At 41.6% G+C, this 20,366-nt stretch overlaps 1 protein-coding gene across 4 annotated transcripts in view; it reads left to right on the top strand.

Moving 5' to 3' along the window:
• marchf7 (membrane-associated ring finger (C3HC4) 7) overlaps positions 1-20,366 on the top strand; it is a 78,292-nt gene that overhangs the window by 32,505 nt on the left and 25,421 nt on the right. For all 4 annotated transcript variants that reach the window (XM_085986382.1, XM_085986383.1, XM_085986380.1 and 1 more), the window contains 6 exons: positions 1,735-1,863; positions 3,433-4,660; positions 6,516-6,691; positions 7,612-7,721; positions 9,452-9,565; positions 10,250-10,298. In XM_085986382.1, coding sequence (XP_085842508.1) covers positions 1,735-1,863; positions 3,433-4,660; positions 6,516-6,691; positions 7,612-7,721; positions 9,452-9,565; positions 10,250-10,298 — 1,806 coding nt within the window. The remainder of the gene's footprint in view (positions 1-1,734; positions 1,864-3,432; positions 4,661-6,515; positions 6,692-7,611; positions 7,722-9,451; positions 9,566-10,249; positions 10,299-20,366) is intronic.

Below are 20,366 nucleotides of genomic sequence, written 5' to 3'. Positions count from 1 at the left end.
AATCACCATTTGGTTTCCCCAATGTAGAGGAGAGCAGTGAATGCAGCATCAGTACATAAACATGTGATCTCACATGTAAGGAGTATTTGGGGCCCTGGAGATTGGGGTGGGAGGATTTTCTGGACAATTGCTACATCTCCTGCAGTTTCATACAAAAGCAAAATACTGTGGATGCTGGAAGTTTGAAATAAAAACAGAAAATGCTGGAAATACTCAGGTCAGGCAGCATCTGTGGAGAGAGAAGCAGAGTTAACGTTTCAGGTTGATGACCTTTCGTCAGAACGCCAGAGAATCTTAAATTGTTAGTGGTGGGGATTGGTTAGGGGGGCTGGAGAAGAGAGTAAAGATCAATATTCCCTATAAGCTGCGCAGCATCCAGGGGTCTCGTGCAGCCAGCTTGTCAACTTTTCAATAGAAAACCCGCACATGAGTGGTATTTTGAATGGGGTGCGCGGCTCAAAATAAATAAATAATTACAGGGAACATTAGTCAAGATAATCTATTTTAGTGGGACAGGAACAGGCTAAAACAGTTGTTCTCCTAGGGCAGTCAGCGTTTTAAACTTATGAAGAATTGCTTCAGTTATCAAGGCCTTTAAAACTCCAAATTATGTAACTTTTTGAAAGAGATTTAGTTCAAGTTCTGCCCACACCTTTCTAACTCAGCTACTTGAAGTGTTGTACAGTTAGCACAATGCGAAATTCCCCCAAAGGGGAAAGAAAAAAGTTGGTTAGTTATTTGCTCTGATGTCAATGGCATTCAGTATTTCTCAAGCAGTGGCCACAGAGAAAGATGCATTCTTTCTCACTTCTTTTACCAAAGGAATTTTTCAAGATAGTGGGTATACAATGGCAGGATACTGAATTCAAAACATTACTTCTAGTACATTCACTGATTTTTTTGAGCCTCTTAAATTGGCAAATGACAGACATTCTCCACAGTCTGGGTTTAACTGACTCTTTTCTGACATATGAGAGAAAGATGGTTTAAAAGTTCTGATGTAACAGCTTAACAATATGCATAGAGTGCTGTAAAATTATTTGCTTAACACTTGCACATCTACATATTTTCTTTAATTTCCTTTAAATGAAAGTTGAATTGAAAAGTTTTGAGCCTATATAATAGGTTGGAAAGTGGAGTCTTCAGTATTGCATTTTAACATGGAGTAGAACAAAAGTCAAAATTACATTATGTTTCACCTTTCAGGCATTAGTTGATCAGCTTTCAGTCTTGACTGTCCTGTACCCCATAGGTCCTGAAGATCAAATGCCTTATGAGTCGAGAGTGAGTTGTTTTGATCAATCGAGTGGGTTAATTCATAGGTTTCCATGATGATTCTTAATTTGAGTTGGTTGAGTAACAACTGCTGAGGAGCTCCGTTGTCTGCGTGCCCCTACACATAGTCCAGTGCATAGCTGACACTCTTTCCCCCCCCCCCCCCCCCAACAAAGCTTACTGTCTCTATACAATTTAATTATTGCATTGTAGAAATCTGTTCATTGTAAACTATAGAATATTTTTCATTATTTAAATCCATAATTTTTAGGCTGGGATAGTAAATACTGGTGGGTGTGTATAGTACTGTTGCATATCACAGCTTAATTAGGAAACATTGGCTAGTTGTGCAGTTCATTTAATTTTTTATATATTTTTATTATAAACAAAGTAGTTGTCTCGGTATGTATTCCCTATTCGGTTTCAAAACTTGTCAAACAGATCACTTTTGTTTCTCAGATTCGATGTGGAGGTGTAGTCAGTTTCCAAGATCATCAGCGGTGCAATTCAGTTCAGCATCTAGAGCTGAAACTATTCTCAGTGAAGGAATAGAGATGGAAAGGAGAACAGAGTCCAGTGCTGAAGAAGGTGATGCCTATAGTCATAGGAATGATAATTCATCATGTATATATTTAATGCTGTTCACTCATTCAAAATATTTTTACATATTTCTTTTGCAGATCAACTTCTTTTTCATGGCTATTCTAAACTAAACTTGAATGGCATAGTGTAAAATACTTTAACAAAAATTGACTCAAACACAACAGAATACCTACATTGTTTGCGATGCAAGATTCAGTAATTACTGAAATTTTGAAGTGGATAATTTCATTTTTATCTATAAAATGTTTGTACGGTTTTTGCTCTTAAGTGGTATAGTATCTTGTACTTTTTTAAAATGTTCTTACCTGCATAATTTAACTGAACTTGATGAAGGTTAGATAAAATTCAAATCTAGATCTTCATTACTGGTGGGGGGTTTTGCCAGGCTACTGCCACATTTGTCTCTACTTCAACAGGTATTTTAAACAGAAATAAAATTAAGATTTTCAATTAAATCACAATTTGCATTAATGTTCATTCCATTAATAGTATAGTGCTGAGTACTTCTATTTTCTGGAAGTAGTAAAATGGGAGCTTGTAGTGCAGCCTTGCATTCCTCACTCTTAAGAGATGAAGTCCAGCAGCAAATGTTCATGTACGTATCACTTGTAACTTGACAGCACATTTATTTGTCCTGACTAGGAAAATGGTGGCATTTGGAAGTTGGATAATTGTACACCAGTTGCCTACCCTTTCAAATTAACTTTTTTTGCCAGTTTTCTTTCTCTTTCCATTTGTTGACTTCCTGGGAATGCAGTTCTGTGGGTGCCATGTACCATCCAGTAACTTATTCACATGGCAATTATTTATGCGTGTGTAATGATGAGTATCAGCAGGCTATAGGATGTCACAGCCAAGCTGGATTCCCTTCTCATCTGCGGTCTGTGTGCTGACGGTCTCAATTTGACTAACCCAAGGATATTGTGGCAAATTTTATACCCCTACCAGTTCCCTGGCTGAGATCCACTAACAGCACATCTTCTAGATCAAAGACTGGAACCCCCTGGTCTATATGGCTCTCTAATGCTAGCTTTACCTCTGAACCACTGGAGGAGCTCAACTTAAATATATAAATACTGCATTAAAGAGCCAGAAAGCCTTCAGTTCTTTTTAAAAAAAACAACTTGTAACACTTGTTGCTTTTCAGGTATTTGTCTTTCCTTCTAGATATTTTTGAGAGTGTCTATATTGTAATGGATTGTCTAAAATAATTCCTGGACACTCTAGAAGAGCCCTTCATTTGGGGTTAACTGAAACATCCGGTTTAAAACTAAACACGGTGAAGTACGTGCTTGATAACTATCTGTCAGGTGAAAATACCCTATTAACATTTCCTTACCTTCACTCCTGCTTACAAAACTCCATTTAACATAAGTTGCTTTGCTACTGTTGTATTTGGCGTAGTAGGCCAGCAACCAAATGGGCATTCCTGGTTTTGTTATGGTAACCTAAAACCTGTTGCAAGGGCCTTCTTAATATATGTACAGCTATTTGAGCAGATAGTTTTAACCTTCAGGCTTTGTTTAATTAATGTAATATATTTTCCTACTTTAGGACTTGAAGATAGAGTTTTGTCATCCTATGCACAAGGTGCAAGACCGAGAGACACGTTGTTTGGATCTTTGCGACGCACCACATCAAGCTTAAGTCGAGCACTTTCCTCCGCTTCAGAGAGTCCATCTACATTCTCGCGAGACGCCAGCAGAAATTCTTCCAGGTCCTCTGATGGCAACAGTTCCTTAATAGACATTGAAGTGATGCCACAAAGAAGTATAGAGTGTGGGTTTATGCACAGTAGAACTGGACCTGGAGCTTCAGAATCAGCAACTTCAGAAAGGAGAAATATGTCTGTGCTGCAGCCAAGACCACTAAATGACATTGCAGCAGAATCTAGCAGCAGGTGTAGACCTAGACAGCTGTTGTCACGTCTGGCATCCAGTATGTCTTCGACTTTCTCTGGCAGCCGAAGATCCAACCAGGGGCATTCAAATGTAAGGTCTTTTGAAACAACACATTCCTTTGGGCTTTCAGAAAATGTGCCACTAGGTGGAAGACCTGAAAATTCCACGCAGGCTAGTAGCACTGGCAGACCTGATGCTGCTAATTTTTCACCTAATCAATCCTCTGAATCTTCTCCGGGATTTGGATTTTTGAGATGGAGAAGACCAGGAGTGCCAACAGTTTCACAATCTCAAAACTTTAATGTGGGGGTAGAAAGTTCAGTAAGTTCAAGGCCAGATGATTCTGAAAATAGAAATACTGCTTCGTGGTTGTCATCTTCATTACGGAGCAGGTGTACTCCTCTCTTCAGAAGGAGAAGAGAAGGAAGAGATGAAACTGCAAGAATGGCTGTCACATCTAACGGTACCATAGATGAAGCTAGAGTAGACCGATCATCAGTGCTCCAAAGGGAAGTTCGAACATACGAAAACTTGAGCAGAGAACAACCAAATGTTATCCAGGGTACTACGGCAGCTTCTTCAATTACCTTGACCTCCACCACTACAGGCAGCTCCTCTTCCACCTTTGGCACTGCAACATCATCTGTACCAGGAAGCCCTCATGGTAGAAGTAGTTCAGGAATTGCAGGGGTATTCCCTAATTCTGTCATTCGCCTTTCTATGCCATATGGCCTTGGAGATGAGTTCTCTGATAATGTACTGATAGCAGTAGACTTTGCAAGTCCATCTAGAAGTCATGTAGAGGCTCATCAGCAAGAAAAACAGAAAACTGAAAGTGCACCTTCGAGGGATCCAGAAAAACTCAGAAAAATACAAGAAAGGTATATTTTATGCATACTTCAGTATATATCACTTGCCTATCAGTTTTTCTTTACCACTAATTCCCTAATCTGCAAGGGACATTTCTCTGGCTGCCTCTCATTCAGATTTCCCTTGCATTTGCTAACCTGCATATATGGTTGTATGCCTTCCTAGTTATTTACTTTCCTGCAGGCGAGAGATGTGGCATGTGTGTTTTTTTTTTATTTTTTAAATAGAGTTGATTTTATAGAGGAAACAACACTCCAGACTACAACATCTGACTGGAAAAGAAAGCAATGGCTTTCTTTTTTTTGGCGGATGGGGGCTGTTGGGGGGGGGGGGGGGGGAGAGAGAGGAGAATAAGAGGCCCTTCAGGAGATTTTGAGCTTGAATTTCAAGAGATCTCTGATTTGTTTTGGAATCGAGCAGCTTGAGGCTTAAATGACCTGCACACTTAATGAGCAAGTGGTTTGTATGCATTTCTTTCCCTTTGTACTCTGCAAATTGAAAGGATAAAGTCATCCTAATAGCTGCTGCAATGATCCAACAAAATTTAGGTTTTATTTTTCCCCCAACTGCACTGGAGGTGCAGTGACCAAGCCAAGTTGACTGTCCATTTGATGCCCTCGTTGTCTATTGTGAAGTTCCCTTGGTTTGTAATAGAAAATTAACTTCTGCATTTTAGAGAACAACTTTTGGTCCTGTTGGCCTGATTCCTGGCATTGTAACATTTGGACAGGAAAATGTAAAGCAAGAGCAAATATATTTGCATCTTCCAGTATGTGGTGCAGTGTGTTAGGACTCTATCACTACCACTTCTGACCTCCTGAAATAGCTTATGAAATTGCTAGGAAAATAGTATTCAGAAACTGAAGCAATTGATTCTACATCTTTTTTAGCATGTATTTTTTTTCCAAATGGCATTTGCAAGGAAAGTTTATAAAAAAAAAAAAAAAAATGCTTAATTGAATTGCCAAGTAACTGCCTGCTGCATTTCCTGTGTCATTTTGTTTGTAATTGAAGTATTGTCAACTCTCAGAAGAGCGACCATAATGCCCCTCCAGTTTACCAAGAAACCTCCTCTGACTTGCGTTGTGTGTGTGTGTGTTCGTTCCGGGTTGGTTGCATGCATCCTGGAGCAGCGCCATTAATTCATCCCTTCTAATTTTCTCTCTTCCTTGCTTGAAGACCATTATTTGGCTCGTAATGGAGTACAGTCCCACAGGTGCTTCCAGTCTTTTGGTATTTGCCAAGTGGCAATTCCTCATGTGCAAGCCTAAAAGTAAGTGATGCCAGACTACTTGAAGGCATCACCGATGAGCCCAGTCCTATCCTTAAAGGATGTCCACGCCAGATCACCGGATAAGCAGTGGGACCCTTTTTCCCCCCCACCCCCCCCTCTGTTTCCTAGCCCAGGGATTTCTATTGATGAAAAATAATTGTACCACCCCAGATGAATCAGTGGAACTGCTTTGCAGTACACCTGGGCACTTGTGCAATCTGTGCCACTGGAGGAGAGCAGGGTCCTGAAATGGTGAGCTTCCATAAAGCTCAAAATACCTTTTTCTTCCTAATTTCATTCCTCAACTTTCCTTCAATATGGTAATAGAACCAGTAAAATATACTTTCTGATTAATTTACCTTTTTCATAGTAATCTAAAAATTCTTAAACCAACTTCATTGTTTTCTGTGGAGGGAGGAAAATTAGGTGTTTTGGGGTGTTGGAGCAGGAAGGAAACTTTTATTGGTAATTTATTACCTGGGAATGAAATCCATTGCACTGCAGCAGCTGCCTTTCCTGTTTTTTTATTTTTGTTAATGCTGAAACAATACAAAATTATATACTTGTCTTTAAAGAATGCTTCTTTATGACAGCCTACTTTTAGAGGACTCTGATGATGAAGAAGGAGACATCTGTCGGATTTGCCAAATGGGAGCTGGAGCTACATCACCTCCTAATCCTTTAATACAGCCATGCAATTGCACTGGCAGCTTGCAATATGTTCATCAGGAGTGCATGAAGAAATGGCTGCAATCCAAAATAAATTCAGGTAATATAGGTATCTAGATGAGTAGTATGGTAGCTTGGTTTTAATCATTCCTTGCTGTTGGGTGGGACGGGTTAGGGTTTTGAGTTGCATGCTGTCTGTTTGTCAATAATTTGGATTTGGACTGAATTTGATAAGTTACTTGCCCATAAACCACATACTGTAGTTCCAAAAATGCTTCTGCTTAATCATATTCCACAAGCTTTCAGAATGTAACCACTCTAAAGAGAACCTCTGCTCCCTGAGACTCTGATTTCTGGATCTAACAGAATGTGGATTCTATGATTTCCCCATGTAAGTTCTCAATCTCATGGGCTTTCAGAAACTGAATGGAAACTGAATCTTTCCATTTGAGGAAGATTTCAAATCTCAATTGTATGTTAGAGCACCATTGATGGAGGCCATGACTTGGTTGTCTGCCTGCCATTTCCTTAGATCTAGTTTGGCGAACCTAGAGGAAAGATTGAAAATATAATGGGAAAGAGCAATTTTTAACTTGTACAAGAATGAAAACTACTATTTGGCTTCTACATAAGTCTCTAAATAACAAAATACCAAATATTTACTGTAAGGACCACATGTTCAAAGTTCTCTCTCTTGATTTGGATTAAATGACCTAGGAGAACCAAATCCCAACTGGCATTCACCTCCCATATTGATTTTAGTCTTGTCTAAGGTTAGAAGTATGTATAAAAAAAAAAATTTTTTAACTGTCCAGGAGTGATCCCTGTCCATCAGCATAAATTGACCAGGGAGCAGCATTAATTGACATGCCAACAGTTCTGTCCACACACCTCATGAGAATGGTATGCATGAAGAATGAATGGGAAGGGTATGTTGAGACAGGCAATAGTCTTGTATTAACAAACTAATATATATAATCAAACACATTAAATAGATATTGTCTACTGAACTTAATGCAGGTGCTGATTTGACTGCTGTAACCACCTGTGAATTGTGTAAGGAGAAATTGCAGCTGGACTTTGAAGATTTTGATGTTCATGAATTGTATAGGACACATGCAGATGAACAGGTGTGTATGGGCTTGTGTGGGCATTTGAGTGGCTGGTTGCCATGTGCAAAATATTGAGTGTAAACATTACATTATTTGTGTTTGACATTAATTTATGTAATCTATACTTGATCTTGGAAAAGTAGGTTGTCCTGTAATTCCAGTGGCTTATTGGAAAAAGCTTTACATAGCTTTCAATTGTCTGGAAGGATTACAGGCACCACATTTCAGTTATTACTTCTCCACTAAAGGCTGTTCTAGCTATTTTTCCTGTTGGGCAATGACCAAGATTTAGAAAATTTCCTGTTTGTGTTCAATTTAGTATTTTCTGCAACTCTCTTTTCTGGTGTAATCCCTACCCTACCATCTGTTTCTCCCCCCCCCCCCCCCCCCAAAATAGATATTTGAAAGCATTAACATTAGACCAACTGGTAGAATAGTCTCTGCAATGAAATAGTGATGAGTGAAAGTTTTTTAAAACCAACTTTCTTTCACAGAAAATGGTATCGATAGATAATTATTTACAGGGTGGGAGGAAAGAGGAGGAGAAAATTGATCACTCAGCCACCACAAATGCATGTTCAAGTGCCTGATGAATTGTTCAATGAGTATCTGAGGCTTCAAAGCCAGGAAGGTCGCAGGTTTGATGCCTGGTGTGTGTTGAGTTGGCTAATTTCTGCCAGAGTGACCTTCGGGGCACTACAGTTGGCCTCAAAGCCCCTGTAGGGCACTACAATTAACTTCCATGACTCTGCGTTAGGAAGAAGAAAATTAGCCAGGATTCCTGTTGCTGTGTTATCCAGCAACTCCTGCTGGAAGTGTATGGTGTGTGAATCTCTAGTAAGGACAGGCTCAGACATGATTGTGATGCCTGCCATACTTGAATAGCCTGCTAACATTTCCTATAAAAAGGTCACTTATGAAAAAATGCCACTTAGGAAAGGTTCTGGAGAGTGACCTACAGTGGAACCTTCATCCAACAAGTAATGAATGCTTTTAGCGAGGAGTGAAGAGAAGAAAATTGGAAGAAGAAACACGACTGGTTTATCTTCATCTTGGCTTCCTAGATAGCTTTATATTTGCAGAATGTAGGAAATTGTGGTCTAGATATTTGTCTTTTTTCAATACTTGCACCATATTTTAATAATCTCCCTCTGTGCAAAATCTGACCGGCATGACCCATGTGTAATCTCATTCCTAATCTCCCTCTTTTTGTCCCGGTACTATTGAATCAACCGGGATCTCCTCTACTCAGTTTGCCAGCAAGGCACCCTCACCACCTGCTGTCAGTTTGCCAGTGTGGTTTAAAAGAACCACATGGGATGTAGGTGGCAAAGTCACATAATGCTGGAAAGTCTTGCGTTGCCTCCTTTGTAACTTTCATTATTGAGTTGTCTGACTTTCTATTGGAATGTGAAGGTTATCTTGATTTTTACCTTTCATGAACCTACCCATAATGTAGTTGCGCTCAGTGCAATTTCTTGTAACTATACAAAAGACTTATATAAAAGTCTGCAAATTTCAATTTTAAGATTACTTTGCCATTCACAACTGAGTTTCACAGGACTGATAACTGAAAAACACTTTCTTGCTGACGCTATATATGTACTTGTTTGTGTGATGTCCCTTATTCATAACTGGAGAAGATGGTTGAACCACATGAATTTTTGCACATTTGCTTATCAGTTGTATGGATTTTTAATTTTTAGATACCGTGTGTATACTTACAAATTCTTTATGATCTCTTTTAGGCACAGTATGAATTCATCAGTTCTGGTCTCTACCTTGTTCTGTTACTTCATCTGTGTGAGCAGAGATTTTCTGACATGATGGGCGGTACAAGTGAGACGAGGACTAGACTTCGGGTAAGCATACAAGTGAAATGTGTAATACAAGAATAGTAACTAATCTGAATAGTGCAAACTGATAAACTAGACTTAACTATAAAGCACTTGCTTTTTTGTTTAACTTTGATAAACTGTTTTGCATCAAAGTAACTGTCCTTTTTTTCTATGTAAACAATTGTAGAACTATTGTCAGCTTAATTGTAAATAGAACATCATATCACTTCAGTGCTTTATCACTGGGCCAGCAAAGTTCTAAAACTATCTGCAATGCTGGGAGAGCAACTAGTGAAGAGATCATTTAATTTTCTTTACTAACAGAGGGGTTCAAAAGCATAAATACGGTGCCAAGTACTATTTGGTAGTTTCATTATATTTTATTTATAAAGTTGTAGAACATTTGAGTTTCACTAACATAACTAATAGCTTACTGCAAACCGTATTTAAAGAACTAGTTCAGGTACTGCATAGGAGAAGGTGAGGGAATGTAATATCAGCACTTAATGTTTAGTATATGGTTGGTGCAGTTTTGAACTCAACATTTCTAATTCAACACAGCAGAACAGTACAAGATTTATCTACCAGCTGGATGGTATTATGCTTCTGAGGGTTGTACTGACTTCCCGTCCCCACCCACCTCCTTTATGGTATATTGGGTGAAGCCAGATATATGGTTTTGACATTATCCACTTTGCTTGCTTTCAGTTCATCCACCTGGCAAGAACCCTTCAGCAGCACATTCAAGATCTTGAAAGTAGGTTTTTCGGATACCCATTAGGGCCCTAAACTGTGGTTGATCCAATGGTCTTTGTTGCCCATTATTGAAACTGTACTATATTTTTAGTCTGTGATCTATTAAAACTGAATGTGTTGGCATGTTATTGTGAAAGTCGAAGTACAAGCAAATTTCAAAAGTCTTGATCCCATATGCTAAAAATAGACATTATAAAAAAAAAAGTAACGGTGTCTTTCAATGCAAGTTTATGAGCATTTTTATTGACTGAACAGATAGTAGATGTGTGCGTCAGGTTTCAAAGACCTCTGTCGGAGTTTTAAATTACTTCTGTGTCATAAAACAAAATGATTCTTGGCGAAGCACTAGTAATTTAAATATCTACATTTGCCCCCATCCCCCACTGCAGTTTTTCAATATACAGTACTGGATGAAGATGTCGCTTCCATTTTCAGAAACGGTTGGTCTCATTCATGAGGCCATGTAAATACTATCCAATAATTACCTACTGAATATCACCAGATCTTGCAAGAAACCAAAACATCAGGCAGCAATGTTTCATTAACTTAAATTAGTAGTGTATCACAAGAATTGTTGTTTTATATCACAAACCGTAAGGATGGGGGGTCCCTGAAGGTTAATAGTTCTGTCGCAATCTGTATTATGTTGATCGATATCTCTGAATGTCCCTAAGATACTTAAGAATGCAGCCTTGTCTCAGTATTCCAAATCATACTGAGTTGGGTCGCCATCTTTGCCAATGACCTCTACCCTGGTATGTCTTTAGTAGTTACTTTGTAGCAATGCTCTCTACTTGTGTTCAGACCAAGTCAACCAGCTTTTGCTGGCAGTTCAGTTCATGTCTGTTCTGCACTGAATGCTCAAGCAAAGTTGATCTACTTTTATTTATTTGTGTTCGTGCTTGCTATGTTGGTAAGATGTACAGTAGTCACTAGACTTTGTCTTCAAATTCCTCCATGGCCTTGCCCCACCATTTCTCTGTAACCTCCTCCAACCCTACAATGCTCCAAGAACTTTGCATTTTTCCAACTCTGGCTTCATGTGCATTCCCCATTCCCTTCGCCCCACCATTGACGGCCGTGCCTTCAGCTGTCTAGGCCCTAACCTCTGGAAGTCCCTCCCTAAACTTTCCACCTCCTTTTTAAGATCCTCCTTAAAACCTACTTCTTTGACCAAACTTTTAGTCACTCCTTCCTAATATCTCCTCCTTTGGCTCAATGTCCATTATTGTCTGATGCTTTGGGGTGCTTTCCTACGTTAAAGGCGCTATATAAATGCAACTAGTTGTTGAATTGGATTCTTTAGTCAACTCAAGATATTATTAAAATTGTCTTTGTCTTTGAGACTTGCTCGTATTTGAGTAATGCGCCTTTACGTAGATGATTCCTTCATAGTGTTTGGACATGCCCACAATGTGGTCTAAGGTTTTTTTTTTAATTCTCAATTCATGCAATTTAAATTTACTATTGAATGAGTTTGAGTGATTCCTTTTATTTTCTCTGAAGGTTGTATTTCAGTGGCTGGCTTTTTTTGTTTATCACAAACATTCTAAGCTGGTAACTAAACAGTGATTACGATCTCGAGGAATGGAATAGTGAGGGGGAAGAGGAGGGAAAACAGGGACTGGGATCGGGTGAGATGGCAAAAGAAGTTGGGAAGTGAGTGGAATAATGATTGGCACAGGAAGACAATGGTGGGAGATACGACAGTCTGGGTGGGAGGAGGAATAGAGTTCTGTGGTGTGCAGTTTGAGGGGATAGTTGGGGCTGATGAGTACATGAGCTTATCCATTCAGCTACACCATGCTGTTGGACTACAAGACTGGCCTTACTGTGCTGCCACATTTTGGGACCTCTTGTTTCCTCTTCCAGTGCTGCCAGTCCCACTATTCTTGGAAAATTCTGTTTTGCTCATGGTTAGACATACTGCTGGTGCACGATCCGGCAAAACATTAAGGATGGTCAAGGGCTCTAGGGGAGGGGGCTGGGGTGTCAGGGAGCTATACACTGTAAACTTCTCTTTCCTCTGCCAAGATAAATACTTTAGCACATGCACCCTCCACATCACAAGCATGGCCCACTGTCCCCAGTATTTTATAACCAGGTTCTCAATAGTTGATATTGTGAAGTCCCCTCGCTACAACAATATGCATTTTATATACAGGTAGACTATCCTTTATCCGAAAACCTCGGGACCAGCCGTGTTTCGGTTTTCGGAGAATTTCAGATTTCGGAAGGTGGGTCGGCGGGGGGTCGTGCGCACGACCCCCCCCGCCGGCCCCGACACCCCGCGCTGGCCCCGCCAACCCCGACGACTTACGGTCGGGGTCGGCGGGGGTCGGGGCCGGTGGGGGTGCGGGGGTCGGGTCCGCGGGAGGTCGTGCGCACGACTTACGCTGAACGAAAAAACCTTCAGTTTTTAGAGGGTTTCGGTGTTCGGATAAAGGGTAGTCTACCTGTAGTACCTTTTTATCGTAGAAAAAAAGTCCCAAGGCAATCAGACAAAAATGGGCACCAAGCCAAAAGATGGTCAAGAGGGGTGACCAAAAGCTTGGTGAAAGAGGTGGGTTTTAAGGAGGGACAAAGGCGAAAAGGGAAGTTGAGGGGGGTTAGTGAGTGAACAAGACGGTTGAAGGCACGACCGCCCAAGGTGTTGTGAAGGGAAGGGGGTATGCACAGAGGAACTTGCAGGGCCACGGGGATAGAGCAGGGGAATGGAACTGACTGGATTGCTCTACAGAGAGCCGGCACGGACTCGATGGGCCAAATGGCCTCCTTCTGTGCCGTTATGACTCTATGAATAGTGGGGGGGGGGGAATGTTGTATGGCTGGAGGAAGTTAGTGATGGGATGGGGAAAGGCCATGAAGGGATTTAAATTTCTATGGATGAGAATTTTAAATTGGAGGTAATGGGGTTCAGAAGTCAATGTAGATTAGTGCTGACCGGGGAAGGGGACATGGTGCGGGATAGGATACCAGCAGCAGAGTTTTGGCTGAGCTGATGTTTATGGAAAGTGGAGCATGGTGGATGGCCAAGAAAGCGGTAGAATAGTTGAACACCACTCCTAAATCCCATAATCCTGGTACATCCTTCCACCTCTGCAATATCCTCTAATCCCCCTTCCACCACATCCTCACAGACTACTCCCAGACACCAAGATACTCCTTCCCAGCACTTGCATGTCCAATGACAACATGCTCAATCCTCCTTTTCCCACACCTATAAATTGTTATCCCAAATTCTCTCGCACCTACTGTAGATTACTTGAACTGTACAGTCTCCACTCCAGTTTTCTTTACTTTTTTCCCTGCCTTTTCATCCCTATTCTCTCCTTCACTAACACCCTAACCCCTCTTCCCACTTGCAGCTCATTCCACCAATCCTTTTTGTGCTTACCAAAAAACTCTTTTTGCAAACTCTAATTTTCCTCTTTTTTTTGTCCCATAAGCTTTCCCCAGTCCCTGTCGTTCAACCCAAACTCCCATTTTACCCCTCAATTGCTGCCACCAATCCCAGCCACCACCAACCTCCTGTAACAGCCTACCTTCTTGCTCCTAATGTTTTATAAGTTCCTCTCTGCCATTAAACGTTAAACTTTATACTCTCATAACAAACTCCAAAGCAACTCCATTCCCATGGAAAATAAATCCACTTGCATTCTATGGGACAGAATTTACAATATCATACTCTGGACTCTAAGCTTTGTGCAATAGGGGTGTTAATCAGAATATTGCGCACTAAGGTTCACCCAGGGTTCTGCCCACTGGACGAGCTGCAAAGCAGGTGCACTAACCTTTGTGCCTGATATTACTATTTGGTGTTTCTATTGTGCAAAGTTCAAAGCTGGGAGTGCTAGATCATAAAATCTACCAGTATGCCCCAACTACTACTTGTCTGTTAACGCAGTCATTGTTAGACACTCACCATCATAAACAGTCTCTTTCTTTTTCCCCCCCCCCCCTGCACACTTGCACAAGTATAAAATTTGATAAATATTTTATCTATCTATACGAAGTACCTGTACAAATCATATCGAATTAACAATCCTGTCTACAGCACAAAATTCCTGTCCCGAAACTTTACTTCCAGTTGTCATGGTTCTTGGTCACACTTTTGTGTCAATGTTTACCATTTGTAAATTGCAATATCAACATTTTCCAAAATTGTGCTATGCCACCTGCCACAATGGCCTGAAATTTGCAGTCAGCGGCGAAGCAAAGGCGTTCACCGCTGGCCCCGAAGTAAGCTTCGCACAAAGATCTCACGATCTCTGTCGAAGTTTGAGTTTTCCGACGAGTAATTCAAATCAACAGTATAGTAGGGATCAGTGTTCCCTGTAAGGTACGCGACCACACACTGCTACAGGGACTCCACGCAGCCGGCTTTCCGGCATTTCTTTGTAAAAAAAAAAAAACGCATGTGCGGTATTTTGAATGGCCCGTGCAGGGCCAAAAAAAATTGCAGGGAACATGGGTGGAGATCCTTTAGTGTGAGCTGCTGTGATGTCAACAAGCTGTCTAAGCAGCCGATTAAAACACAAAATTCTCAAGACCGCAAACAAGGAACCGAGTAAGCTCTTAAAATTCTAAGTTTAAAAAAATGTTAGAGAGCAAAACAAAGATTGGGGGTGGGGGGAAGGCAAACCTGAAATAAAGATGAACAAACTTTAAAAAAAAATTAATTTTTTTTAAAGGTATTTCATTTTTATTAAAAGGGATAAATTTGACAGGCACAAAATTAAAATTAGTGTTTCAGGCTCATAGCCTTTGTTTAGCAGTCAATACACTGTTAAAACCCCAGTTACACCTAATCCCTTTGGGTCTAACTTTTAGTGGAGAATTAAATTTTGCGGTTTATAGTTGCTACGGTCTCTGTTGTGTAGCGGGGAGTGCTAGGAAACAAGGACCCGTGAGTATATCATTTAATTGTAGTGTAATTAGTGGTTTTGATTTGAATTAATTAAAGGGTAAGTCATGGCGGGATGGCTTGGCCCCGTGGCATGCTCCTCCTGCACTATCTGGGAAATCGGGGACACTTCCTGTGTCCCTGATGACCATGTGTGCGGGAAGTGTATCCAGCTGCAGCTACTGGCAGACCGCATTGCAGCGCATTCGCGATGCTGGGGACGTTGTGGATATTGCGTTTAATCAGTTGGTCACACCGCAGGTAAAGGCTGCACAGGCAGAAGGGAATGGGTGACTGCCAGGCAGAGTAGTAGGCGCAGGCAGGTAATGCAGGGGTCCCCTGTGGCCATCCCTCTCTCAAACAGATATACCGCTTTGGATATTGTTGAGGGAGATGGCTTATCGAGGGAAGGCAGCAGCAGCCAACTTCCTGGCACCGTGCGTGGTTCTGCTGCACAGGACAGGAGGAAAGAGTGGGAGAGCTATAGTAATAGGGGATTCTATTGGAAGGAGAATAGATAGGCGTTTCTGCGGCCACAAACAAGACTCCAGGATGGTATGTTGCCTCCCTGGTGCAAGGGTCAATGATGCCTCGGAGCGGCTGCAGGGCATTCTGGGGGAGGGGGAGGGTGAACAGCCAGTTGTTGTGGTGCATATAGGTACCAACGATGTAGGTAAAAACCGGGATGAGGTCCTAAAAGCTGAAATATAAGGAGTTAGATAAATTTAAAAATAGGACCTCAAAGGTAATAATCTCAGGATTGCTATCAGTGCCAATTGCTAGACAGAGTAGAAAGGGGGAGGGATTCAAATTCCTGGGACATTGGAACCGGTTCTGGGGGAGGTGGGACCAGTGCAAACTGGACGGTTTGCACCTGGGCAGGACCGGGACAGATGTCCTTGGGGAGTGTTTGCTAGTGCTGTTGGGGAGGGTTTAAACTAAAACGGCAAGGGGTTGGGAACCTGTGCAGGGAAAGAGGAAAGGGAAATGAGGATAGAAGCAAAAGACAGGAAGAAGAAAAGCAAAGGTGGCAGTCAGAGAAATCAAGGGTTTAAATCAAACAGGGCCACAGTAAATAATAATTCTAAAAGGTCTAAGTGTTTAAAAAAAACAAGCCTGAAGGCTTTGTGTCTTAATGCAAGGAGCATTCGTAATAAGGTGGATGAATTAGCTGCGCAAATAGATGATCTCATTGGGATTACGGAAACATGGCTCCAGGGTGACCAAGGCTGGGAATTCAACATCCAGGGGTATTCAGTATTCAGGAAAGACAGGCAAAAAGAGAAAAGGAGGTGGGGTAGCATTGCTGGTTAAAGAGGAGATTAACACAATAGTAAGGAAGGATATTAGCTCTGATGTGGAATCTGTATGGGTAGAGCTGAGAAATAACAATGAGGCAGAAAACATTAGTGGGAGTTGTATACAGACCCCCAAACAGTAATGCTGAGGTTGGGGATGGCATTAAACGGGAAGTTAGAAACGCGTGCAATAAGGGCACAGCAGTTATCATGGGTGACTTTAATCTACATATAGATTGGGCTAACCAAATTAGTAACAATACTGTGGAGGAGGAATTCCTGGAGTGTATACGGGATGGTTTCCTGGACCAATATGCCAAGGAACCAACTAGAGATCAGGCCATCTTAGACTGGGTATTATGTAATGAGAGAGGATTCATTAGCAATCTTGTGCGAGGCCCCTTGGGGCAGAGCGATCATAAGATGATCGAATTCTTCATTAAGATGGAGAGTGAAGTATTTGACTCAGACTAGGGTCCTGAATTTAAATAAAGGAAACTACAATGGTATGAGGCGACAGTTGGGTAGGATGGATTGGGGAACGTTACTTAAAGGTTTGATGGTGGATACGCACTGGCAAACATTTAAAGATCGCATGGATGAACTACAGAATTTGTTAATCCCTGCTTGGCATAAAAATAAAACAAAAAAGGTGACTCGACTGTGGCTAACAAGGGAAATTAGGGATAGCATAAGATCCAAGGAGAGGACATATAAATTGGCCAGAAAAAGCAGCAAACCTGAGGATTGGGAGCAGTTTAGGATTCAACAAAGGAGGACAAAGAGATTAATTAAGAGGAGGAACATAGAGTATGAGAGTAAGCTTTCAGGGAACATAAAAACTGACTCAAAAAGCTTCTATAGATATGTGAAGAGAAAAAGATTGGTGAAGTCAAGCATAGGTCCCTTGCAGTCAGAATCAGGGGAATTTATAATGGGGAACAAAGGAATGGCAGACCAATTAAATACATACTTTGGTTCTGTCTTCACAAAGGAGGACACAAATAACCTCCCAGAGACGTCGGGGAACATAGGGTCTAATGAGAGGGAGGAACTGAATGAAATCAGTATTTGTAGGGAAATGGTGTTGGGGAAATTGAAGGCTGATAAATCCCCAGGGCCTGATAATCTACATCCTAGGGTACTTAAGGAAGTGGCCCTAGAAATAGTAGATGCATTGCTGGTCGTCTTCCAAAATTCGATAGACTCTGGAACAGTACCCATGGATTGGAGGGTAGCTAATGTTACCCCACTATTCAAAAAAGGTGGTAGAGAGAAAATGGGGAATTATAGACTGGTAAGCCTGACATCGGCAGTGGAGAAAATGCTAGAGTCCATTATAAAAGATGTAAAAGCAAGCACTTGGAAAACAGTGACAGGATCGGACAAAGTCAACATGAATTTACAGAGGGTAAATTGTGCTTGACTAATCTACTGGAATTTTTTGAGGATGTAACTGGTAGAATAGATAAGGGAGAACCAGTGGATGTGGTGTATTTGGACTTTCAGAAGGCTTTCGATAAGGTCCCGCATAAGAGATTAGCGTGTAAAGTTAAAGCACATGGGATTGGGGGCAAGGTACTGACTTGGATAGAGAACTGGTTGGCAGACAGGAAGCAAAGAGTTGGAATAAACAGGTCTTTTACCGAGTGGCAGGCAGTGACTAGTGGGGTACCGCAGGGATCGGTGCTAGGACCCCAGCTATTCACAGTATATATTAATGATCTAGACGAGGGAACTAGATGTAATCTCTCAGTTTGCAGACGACACAAAGCTGGGTGGGTGTGTGTGCTGTGAGGAGGATGCCGAGAAACTCCAGTATGATTTGGACAGGCTGGGTGATTGGGCAGATGCAGTATAATGTGGATAAATGCGAGGTTATCCACTTTGGTGGAAAAAACAGGAAGGCAGATTATTATCTGAACGGCAATAGATTGGGAGAAGGGGAAGTGGAATGAGACCTGGGTGTCCTTGTGCACCAGTCGCTGAAGGTAAGCATGCAGGTGCAGCAGGCGGTTAAGAAGGCAAATGGTATGTTGGTCTTCGTAGCAAGAAGATTCGAGTACAGGAACAAGGATGTCTTGCTGCAGTTGTACAGGGCCTTGGTGAGACCACATCTAGAATATTGTGTGCAGTTTTGGTCGCCTTATCTGAGGAAGGATGTTCTTGCCATGGAGGGAGTGCTGCGAAGATTCACCAGGCTGATACCTGGGATGGCAGGAATGATGTATGAGGAGAGATTCGGTCGATTGGGCTCACACTCACAAGTTTAGAAGAATGAGAGGGGTTCTCATTGAAACTTATAAAATTCTAACAGGACTAGATGCAGGCAGGATGTTCTTGATGGCCGGGGAGTCCAGAACCAGGGGGTCACAGTCTAAGGATAAGGGGTAAGCCATTTAGGACAGAGATGAGGAGGAATTTCTTCACCGAGAGTGGTGAACCTGTGGAATTCTCTACCACAGAAGGCAGTTGAGGCCAATTCATTAAATATATTCAAGAAGGAGTTGGATATATTTCTTAAGGCTCAAGGGATATGGGGAGAAGGCAGGGACAAGGTACAGAGTTTGGATGATCAGCCATGATCTCATTGAATGGCGGAGCAGGCTCGAGGGGCCGAATGGCCTACTCCTGCTCCTATCTTCTATGTTTCTGTTAACAGCGTAATTAATGTGGCAGAGCTGAAGTTTTTGTTAGTTTCCCTGATTTGAATGATTTCACAGATTGCTGGCTCTGTGGGGGTGGGGGGTAGCAAGGACCAAGGGTGGGGGTGGGGGCACAGCGCTGCCTATCGAGGAGCAGTGAATTACAGACTGCAACTTCAGAATTTCCGCCTGCACATGCAGCAAATCCTGAAGTTGCGGTCAGTTTCAAAGGTGGAATGACTGCGAATGTTGCCAGTTCGCCATCATCTGGACCGCCAATTCTGGGCCAATGTCATTTCATGTGTATGTGTGTATGATATTACAATCCTTGAGTCTTGCACTTAATATGTTTGCAATATTTAAAAGGTCAGCTTAGCTTTCATGATTTTGTCATGCCAGTAGGTGGCGCTTTGGTTGTCACAGGTCCATGTCATGCCAGCAAATCCAACTTTTTCACCAGATTGGGCGATACAGCTTTCCAATGCCCAAGCACAGCCAAGCAACATGTGAACACCTCGCCCTGTCTGCTAACGCTCGGCCTGCCTGCCTAAATTCAGATAGCTTTTTACTTCTGCTATTTTGAAGTTTTTTTTTAATATTGCCTTCCCTGCCCCCCCATGCTGCTCTCTCTACACACACTTTGCCTCATCTTACACACCTGCTGACTCTTTTACCAGCTTCTCCCATCCTTTATTTCCTGCTGGGTATCTTGGGCCTGTAGCCACGCTCCCCACTCACTGTCCTGAAAATAAATTTATACTTCAGGCCTGTAGTTCCACACCTTGCTCCCTGCTGCAGGCTGCCCCCCAAAAATGTCAACTTCAAGCCTCCCTCATGCCTCCTAGTTTTTTTGCCACCAATCTTAAAATAAATTTTTTAAAAATACATTCCCAGTATTACCTTTCACTTGATAAATTGCCCCAATCTAAATATCTATCCATTCCCAATACTTGCATTTAATAAGTCGCCCTGATGACTTCACATAACACTTTAATATCTTAATTTACCATCTCTTCCAGTTTACCATGAGTAATGCCACAGATGTTCACTAGTTGCATAAATACATTGATACATTTCACGTTCATTTTCACTTCAATTCCCTTTATTCATAAACCTCTACGATTATTAAATCTTTACGATCTACAATTTCAGATTCCATTAATTGTATTTAAGAACATAAGAACATAAGAAATAGGAGCAGGAAATCAGCCCCTCGAGCC

This window comes from Somniosus microcephalus, chromosome 4 (genome assembly GCF_052327205.1).
Source record: "Somniosus microcephalus isolate GS21.2 chromosome 4, FLI_Smic_1.0, whole genome shotgun sequence".
Classification (NCBI taxonomy): Eukaryota; Metazoa; Chordata; class Chondrichthyes; order Squaliformes; family Somniosidae; genus Somniosus; species Somniosus microcephalus.
The sequence above is the reverse complement of the archived record's forward strand: the minus strand, read 5'-3'. Positions and strand labels throughout refer to the sequence as shown.